The 9657-nt window shown below is 36.6% G+C and overlaps 1 protein-coding gene across 1 annotated transcript; it reads left to right on the top strand.

Annotated features, from left to right (window-relative positions):
• Window positions 1-3995: 3995 nt before the first annotated feature.
• LOC146005586 (uncharacterized) lies at window positions 3996-8323 on the top strand. Its single transcript, XM_083144937.1, has 8 exons — window positions 3996-4151; window positions 5465-5531; window positions 5611-5710; window positions 5913-6038; window positions 6259-6366; window positions 6569-6787; window positions 6984-7022; window positions 7240-8323. The coding sequence occupies exons 2-8, from the start codon at window positions 5526-5528 to the stop codon at window positions 8292-8294; spliced, it is 1653 nt and encodes a 550-aa protein (XP_083001063.1). The 5' UTR covers window positions 3996-4151; window positions 5465-5525; the 3' UTR covers window positions 8295-8323.
• Window positions 8324-9657: the final 1334 nt, after the last annotated feature.

The raw sequence follows: 9657 nt of genomic DNA, 5'->3' as shown, positions 1-9657 counted from the left end.
ACCTAGGTATCTGGCCCGCCTCCATTGGGCTTTATTTATGGGAAATGGTCTAAATGGGGCGTTTTTGCGTTGGGACCAATTGCATTTTTTTGTCATGATTTTCAAATGTAGCATTGCGGTCTGATTGGTAGGTATTCAATTGGGAGTACATATCCCTTATTTCACTGTCAGAGTGTTCATTTGTATATTTATTTATACCCTCCGTATCCATTTTTACAGTATAAATAATGATAATTGTCGGAGATCATAAATTAATTATTTGCGCTTGTTATGTTATCTTATCAGTTGTGTATAACACCACATTTTCGTAACTTTATTTTATAATTCATTCATATGAGTGATCTTGCTATACCCTCATGTTTGGGTGTTATTAAGATCTAATTTTAATTATCTCGCGCTGTGTTCTGTATTTCTTTAACAGGAGGAGAAAGAAACATTTTGATAATTATATTGATGGTTCCCTTGTTATATTAGCTTGTTATTCTTATTTATTCCATATTAAATTAGGTTAGTAAAGTAGTCTTAATTTTAAATAATTATTCCCCTTAGGATAGGATGTCCTTGGTGGGTGTCTTATAAAAGAGATAATTTAGAGAATCCAACTTATATAAATATTTGGTAATTTTTATTATTGTTTTCATTCAATTTTTTATAAAGAGCTTATATTTATGTGGAGATTTTAAAAGTGCAAAGAATTTTTTCTTTAAATGTGATATAAAACAAAATATGAAAACAGTGATTTTAAACGTGAAATTATATATAAAGCCTTAAGTGATATGAAATTTTATGAAAAAGGTTTTATAGATTAATGAGTTAGTGTGTACCGTTATATGAGCCTTACATTCCGCCCATACAAAATATTAAATATTGTGCCTTATTATTTGTAAGGTTATTCAGTGATAGATTTGTGCCATGTGATTTAAGTGATGACCTATAATAATGCAGTGATAAATTACATGTGGACATATCTATATTCCACATTATTTTCAATACATTGAAGTATAATAATTTGGTGATGCTCTTAGTTAAATTCTCTTTCCTTAAATATTTCATTTAACCTGAAACATCCTTAGATGTTTCATTTGTCCTGAAAATAATGAGTAAGTGGTTGGCTCTCTTTTTTTCTCTAGGGTTTAAGATATTGATATATGTTTCATTTAACCTGAAACATCCTTAGATGTTTCATTTATCCTGAAAATGATAAGTAGGTGGTTGGCCCCTAATCAAGATGGTTTTCAAGGGACATTCTTTAAGAGAGTAAGAGTTTTGGAATTTAGCTGTCATTATGAGGGTCATTCTGAAATTATGCTAATCTTGGTAGATACAGGTTGTCATTTCTTCCTTTTTCCTCTGTAACATAATTTCTGATATAATCATTAGTGAGCTGATCATGGGATATTCGGTCTGCATATGGTTCACAGAAAGGCAGAATAGTGTATCTCCTCATTGAGGCCGTGTGGTCTCAAGCTATTCATTAAGAAAATATATCTCGATTCCTTTTTGAGGAGTTCATGTGTGATATCACCCCCTCTAATCCCTAGATTGACTTTTTCTAGGGCAATGGCTTCCAATCCCTTTGGGTTGCTGTGGTGGAATCTTAAGAAGTGTCTGGCGACACTAGTGATCTTCTTCATCTTGTCCATCTCTTTCTGTGCATTTTTGATGTTACCTATGTGTTCTAATATTCTCTTTTTCCATGGTCTCTTAGTCATCCCAATGTACTTGAGGCCACATGGACAAATTAGGCAGTAGATGACTCCTGATGACTCACAGTTTATGAAATCTTTTATCTTCAGAGTTTCTCCATATCTGTTCAGGATATCTCTAGTATTTGTGACATATTCACATGCTTTGCATCTCCCGCATTTGTGGCATCCTTGTATACTCGGTGTGCTCTTTTTCTTCCGTACAAAGTGACTTTGGGTTAATCGATCTTTTAGATTCGCAGATTTTCTCCAACTACACTGAATACGGTCACCAATTGTTCCTTTCAGGTCTTCATCAGTTGTCAGTACATGCTGGTGTTTTGCAAGAATTTGATTAATTTCTTTCCACTCTGTGCAGTAGGTACTGATAAATCTTGGAATGTTTTCATTGATCTTTTTAGGTTTAGGTGTAAGCAGGGTACTTCTGGGAATTTTCTTTGCTGCAGAGTATGCTTGTTTGAGAAGCTTGTTACTGTACCCACGTAGTGTCAATCTTTGTTTAAGTTCCTGTGCTCTTTGTTCGAAGATAGTATCTTCAGAGCAGTTGCGTCTTAATCGAATATATTCCCCTTTGGGGATCAGTAGATAAGGCACACTTTTTCTTCAAACTAATTGGTTTTGACAGGTCCACGCCCCTTTTATACAGTTTGTCCACGCCCTTTTATACACTATGTTATCAAACTTGATAGCGTGTGATAGTCCGTATCACGTTTGATATGAAAGTGGTATAAATAATATTAACCCCCCGTATTAAAATATAATTGGTTTGATACTGTAACTTCATACACGGATATTGGCTATGTGAAATAACACCACAGCTGTATAAATTAATTTATAAAGCTCGCTTAATGATATCTTAAACAGCTGGAAGAATTTCTAAACATAATGCTAATTTGGTTTGTGTAGGATGTCTCGCAACACCGATCATCAAAACAGCCGGCTGAAAGCCAGTTATTATAACGTATTAAAGCCGGGGAGTTTTTGCGGCTTTGATAAATATTATAAAGCTTTGAAAAATAAATTTAAAAGATCCGATGTGAGAAAATGGTTACAAGAGCAAGACGCGTACACATTGCACAAACCGGCTAGAAAAAACTATAAAAGGAATATGATATGCGTATCGGATATAAATCAACAGTGGCAATGTGATTTGGTATCGATCATAGATCTTTCACAGTGAATAATACAGGCAGATCATTACCAGCTATAATAACACTTACCTTAGAACGATCCAAAAGCGCTACAACGAAGTGTCTGACCAAACGTGTATCAAAAATAAATAAAATAAAAATAAGGGTATAATCCACACAAATGCTTAAACAAAGGATTTGTAGAACATGTAAGTATAGTTGATAAGCCTGGTTTGAATGGTGATGTGGGGTGTGGGGGGCATATGTTATGCATTTAAAGACAGGGGCCTGAGAAACGGCATATTGTTTTACACACACGTCAACCCATTTTGACTGATGATTGTAATTTTCAAAAGTAATTTTAAACACCGGATTCCATAGTCTTTGAAGACGTTGATATTTACGTATGACGCAATTAGCGTAGACAGCACAGCAGGGCTGGTAACAATTATATTCATTAGAAAGATCATACCTCTGAAAAAAACATTTTCACAGGTCTATCAGCTTAATTAGCTTAGACAGAACAAAGAAAGGCCATGAAATCTTTGCAACAGAGCATGAGTGGCATCTAGTGGCCATGTATTGCAGGTGCAAGCAAGTTCCAGACGGAGCTAGAGACTACAGAATTAACTTATATAATGTATTTAACTGAACATTATCAATGCTGATAAATAAGGTATCTATATACAGTATATATATATATATATATATATGTGTGTAATGTGAAGGTAGCATTATATTGTGATGAATAAAACACGGATAATGAGCTATATTATTTAAATCAAAAATATATTTTAGAAATAAAAAAAAAAAAAATAATGTCTATATATAATCATAGATGTAGCGTCAACGTAGTATATATTTTAAATTAAAAATTGAAGGATGTTGTTGATGGTGAGCCATATCTCTCATTTATTAATAAGAATTATTAATAATAAGAATAAGGGTTTTTATACAGGGCAATTTAGTGGCGAACAAAATATTCTAAACACAGCTGTGTTTTGTACAATATGCTATATTATTTAAATCAATTATGTATGTATATATATATATATATATATATATATATATATATATATATATATATATATATATTTGTTATGTCTGTCTATGCCTTTGGAACACAACTCATGAATATTCAAATGAGACAAATGCAACACAGATGTGTTAACTGACTGAAAGTATAAATATGTTCTCCATGGGACCAGGCAACTACCAGGCATCTGCCACACATTGAGGTTGAAGGTCTTCACACACACACTATTCAAGACAGAGAACTTGTAGTTTTGACTTGAAGTTTTGTTCCAGAACAGGGGTAAGTTTAATTTAATTTTCTAAATAAATAAATATATATATATATATATATATATACACAATATTTCTAAATAGCATAGTTTTAATATTTTATAATATACATAGCAAAATGTATTATTTAGCGGCATTGTGGGAGTGTTTAGTACGCTTTTAAACAATCTTAAAATATACTTTGGTGCTTTATGCTAGTTATTAAGGGGGGCCTAGGCTGTATAGAGACTTACGCTGGTTTAGTATGTTGTGGAATTACAAACCCCGGCATGGCTGGCCTCAATTTTGTTATTAGGTGTTGTTAATACAAAGGCAATGCATGCGGGTGTTTGTAGTTGATAACCGGCCATTTGTATGTGTAGTTCTGTGATTAGTGTGTTGTATATAGCGATTTAAAATGTATTATTTAGCGGCATGGTGGGAGTGTTTAGTACGCTTTTAAACAATCTTAAAATATAGTTTGGCGCTGTATGCTAGTTATTAAGGGGGGTCTAGGCTGTATAGAGACTTACGCTGGTTTAGTATGTTGTGGAATTACAAACCCCGGCATGGCTGGCCTCAATTTTGTTATTAGGAGTTGTTAATACAATGGCAATGCATGCGGGTGTTTGCAGTTGATAACCGGCCATTTGTATGTGTAGTTCTGTGACTAGTGTGTTGTATATAGCGATTTAAAATGTATTATTTAGCGGAATGGTGGGGGTGTTTAGTACGCTTTTAAACAATCTTAAAATATAGTTTGGTGCTGTATGCTAGTTATTAAGGGCGGCCTAGGCTGTATAGAGACTTACGCTGGTTTAGCATGATGTGGAATTACAAGAGGTTTTTTGTGAGAGCGTTAATAGTTTTATGTGATTTTGTGCACGCAAATTTCGTTATGTAGTAGTTTGTTGCGGCATGCATTGTATTGTAATGTATTTGGATTACACGCTGGCATACTGGCGGCTTGTGATTAATCATTTATTTAGGAAGTGGTTAGTGTATTGTTGTCTGTACATTATACATATTGCTTTTAAAAACACTTTAAACAATCTTAAAATATAGTTTGCTGCTGCATTCATTGTATTGTAATGTATTGTGTGTGCATGCTGGCATACTGGCGGCTTGTGATGGGCGGTCTGCTGACCACGCATGGATATGATGGGGTGCGGCAGTGGCATTGTTGGATCCCCTGTAATTAATTTTTATAGGCCGATCTATAGAATACAATGTCAGGAGGTATTCATAGATCAGGTTTTTGTGAGAGCGTTAATAGTTTTATGTGATTTTGTGCACGCAAATTTCGTTATGGAAACTTATCGTGTTATCTTTTATTATCAACAGTGACATCTAGTGGTTGTTGCAGAAAACACCTTTGAACTTAAGCTATCAACAAAACACCAGCATGCAGGTGTGTATATGATATTTACATTAGTTTAACAATAGCTTATTGTATTGTAATTTCAACTTATTATTATTATTTATTACAGAGAAAGGAATACAAAACCATTAATGCAAATAAAATAAGTCTCAGAGACTTTCAAGATTTACCCAGCTTTCAACAGCAGTCAAATGAGCAGACAAATACGTGTAAGTTTACAGATCAAAGACACATTGTTGTTGGTGGTTATAAATGTTACTCTGTTGGTGTTAATTATCAAGCGCCCTATTGGTATTAATGTTACACGTGTTGATTGTATTTTTCGTTCTACAAAATTGTTGTGTTAATTTTTATTTTATTTTTTTATGTATATATATTTTTTTTTATTAAATTGTTAATCCCATAAATCAGTTTCAGATGTCACAAATGACGCATCTGAAGTTGGATCATATGGTTCGGATTTCACAGTCGGGCCGGATCTGACGACGTTCGAAAACCCATACGCAGCATACTCTGATTTGTCCGAATCGCAAAAATGTAAGTGATCATAAGCCGTCAAAAAATGTGATGTATGTTAAAAAAAAATGTGATATATTATTATTTCCAAAAATATGTCTCTCTCTCTCTCTCTCTCACGATATCTCGCGCGAACTCTCACGTTCTCACTCATATATATATATATATATATATATATATATCCTGTTATATTCATTTTTATACAGCCTGTGATATTAATGTGTTATTTATTCTCTGTTAGTATCGCCGATTATGTCGAAATCTGATGCAGAACACATAATGGATGATCTCTGGAATTTACCATCGGCAAAACACTATAAACAGCTATACCAGACCCCGGCTATACAAGGTGAATTTTGACGATTGGCTGGTGATGTTTTTATAATGTGTTTTTGTGTTAAATGTTACATATCGTCGCAAAATCATGAATAGTGTCCACAGGAGTTGTTGTTATCATGACTTAAATGACGGTTTTTTTTTTTTTTTTTTTTTTTTTTTTTTTTTTCTCAAGTCGGCGAATGTGTCGTTAATTGATAATATATGTATTACAGATGACATAGCTAGCCGGTATGAACCTACGGTACCTAGGGCCGATACGTGTGAAGCGGGGCCATCCGGATACAGAGAACCGACATCGAGTGTTGGATCAAACGCCAAACAATCCAACAGCACATTGGCTAAAGGAGCAAAAAGACCCCAGATCAGCGATCAAGCTTTCTGGTCATTGTTTAAAGGAACCATGCCGGCGCAAACCTTTGACAAATACCCGTGTATGTTTATTTATTTGGTTTCTTATATAGCACAACATTTACCACTGTTCTTTACAAATGGAAACACAGGTATTAAACAGACTGTGTAGGTGAAAACCGACAAGGAAGGTGGGGGTTGGGAGGTCTGAAGTTGTTATAAAGCGAGTGTCTTTGTGGCCGCGTATGTGTAACTAAAACGGTGTGATTTTTATTACAGTAGGAACCACGCCGATGGAAAGATCTGGCAAATATTCAGGTGTGTAATGTAATGTTTATTTATTTAGTTTCTTATATAGGACCGCGTTCATCATTGTTCTTTACAAATGGAAACCACAGGTGTTAAACAGACTGTGTAGATGCAAACCGACATGGATGGGGTGGGTGTTTTGGGAGGCGGGTCTGAAGGTGTTATAAAGCGTTTGTCTTAGTGTCCGCGAGTGTGTAACTAAAACGTTGTTATTTTTTATTTACAGCGGATCCGCGACGATTCGCAAAAATGATAGCAGCGGACGGGGTTGCTCAACCGCTCAATGCTGAAATGGATGGGGGTGAATCAGCTAAAACGGTGATCGAACCACAACTTCAAGAAGATGTATCAAGGGCCGAGATCATGGCCACCGAGCGCGATGATTTCAAGCCAAGCAAGCGGAGATTTACAAAAAGTCGAGTCGGTCAAGAAAACAAGGCCGATTTATTAGACCTTAAAAGAAGATTGAAATATTCGGAAGGTAGACCCACGAGAAAAAGAATTGCATTACAAACAGTGCCAACCGTGAGTAATGTGGATTACCCGCACGCATTTACAACACCTGCAACACCTACTGAATCCGACATTGACATTGCCGGTAATACAAAGACTGTGAAGACTCGTAAAACTTTACGACTGTCAAGAGAGAGATACACGCCGCTGACGGATGATGATGTCATCGTAATTTCAGACACGCAGGAACATCATACTACAGAAACGCAAAGCGTGGTCAGTAACACGCCTGCAGATACATTATCCGCTAATGATGAGGACTTAAATGGTCAAACATTTTTTATCACCCCTAGTGAAGAGGCAGTCTCAGATACACCACAGAATGATGATGAGGTTGTAACATCTGTAGCCGGAATCCCTGATAAAGTAATGGGTGATGATTACACAAAACTGCCCAGTGTTTTTACCACGGTCGGCGAGGCAACCGCATCGGACGGTGCGGATGCCCCGCCGACCGTGGTATCGACAGACATGGTTGATGGGGGTCAGAATGTGGAACAATTAGGACAAGATGCGGAAATACAATACTACGCGGTCATGGGGAGGATGCGTGAGCATATAGGGTACATGCGTAGAAATGTCAATACCATGTTGAACCGTATAAAAGATGAGCTTTATGGTTCAAAAAAGAAGCCAGAGATCATTAAAGAACTTGTAGAAATGTACATGAATGTAACATCAAACCATATAGCAGAGACCGTGAGGACTAGGGATTTTATTAAAGCGAACATGTATCATTTTGCAGAGATAATTGAAACGGATCCGTGACTAGGCATGGTGGGTTATGGATTGAAACGTAATTTACATGTGTGTAAAAAAGTCCCAAGAATTAAAGCAAATGTACCGTGCAAAATCTCACACTTATTTCGCCGTTCGAAAATAAAACAGGCTTTAAAATGCATATACAGGATGAGAAAGCGTAAACAACACAGGGGGCGATGCACAACCCCAAACCCAGGTGCACAGGCTGACAAATCACCGGACCAACCATTACCGGGTGACGCTGCGTCACCTGACAATGTTGAACACCCCGCAACGCCCATGCATAATGACATAGATGGGGGTGCGCCACCCGGTAATGGTGAAGGTCGGCGAGATGTGTACTTAGAAGCTGTTAACAGGTATGAGCGACACCATCCTAATTTCAGAGCTATTGAGTATCATAATCATTTTCAATTTGTTAATTTGGAAAGAGTTACATCATTTGCAGAGGGTGTTGAAGCCGTACACAACGCTATACAGGTTATGATTGATGAATTCATGGTTGGTGTTGACCCTAATGATCGTGTACAGTTAAGATTGGAGGGGGGTGGTTTACACAACGCCATCTACTCACACCGAAAGCCGCAAGAATCATTAGACGCTGTCAGTTTCTTGAATCAAATTACAAACACTCTTCAAAGTAACGCTGAATTCTTATTAGGCACGGGTTTAAGGTTTGTGATCACTGTTTTTAGAAATAGAGCGGGTGGGGCCCTAACTGGTCGCGGCCTTAGACGCATTCCATACAGCTTAATTATAGAAAGGCGCAGAAGACACCTGTATGATTTCAACAATACGCACAATTATTTGTGCTTTGCGGCATCGATCTGCAAACTTCTGGATAAAGGTAATGCCACAGACGCTGAAATACACGATCGGGCGCTTCAAATTCATAAGGATTTGAACCTACCGATCGATAAAGCAGTCAGCTTTAGCGACGTTGTTGTTTTTGAAAAACACTTAAAAACAAAAATTACAATATTATATCATAATAATCGTTCTTGGCATTACTATTCTTCAGAGTCGCGCTACGGTGATACCCTGTATGTATTATATCACGATTCACACTATTATGGCCTGATTAATATCTGCGCATTTCTCGGATCGAGATTTTTCTGTTCCTTATGTAATCGAACTTATGATCGCAAAAATAGCCACGATTGTCTTTTCTTTTGTAAGGCTTGTCACAGACAAGCGTGCGCTGATGATGGAGCTTCCGCATTAAGATGTTCGGTTTGTAGGGTGTTTTGCAGATCACGTGAATGTTTAGAGGAGCACAAATCCTTAGCTTTAGATCGCAAAATATCCTGTCTTGAACATGTTTATTGCGACAGGTGTTGTCTCTACCGTCGCAGGTCTCATGAGTGTC

This window comes from Crinia signifera, chromosome 1 (assembly GCF_055691185.1).
Source record: "Crinia signifera chromosome 1, ASM5569118v1, whole genome shotgun sequence".
Classification (NCBI taxonomy): domain Eukaryota; kingdom Metazoa; phylum Chordata; class Amphibia; order Anura; family Myobatrachidae; genus Crinia; species Crinia signifera.
Note: the sequence above shows the minus strand (reverse complement) of the source record. Positions and strands in the feature narration are given on the sequence as shown.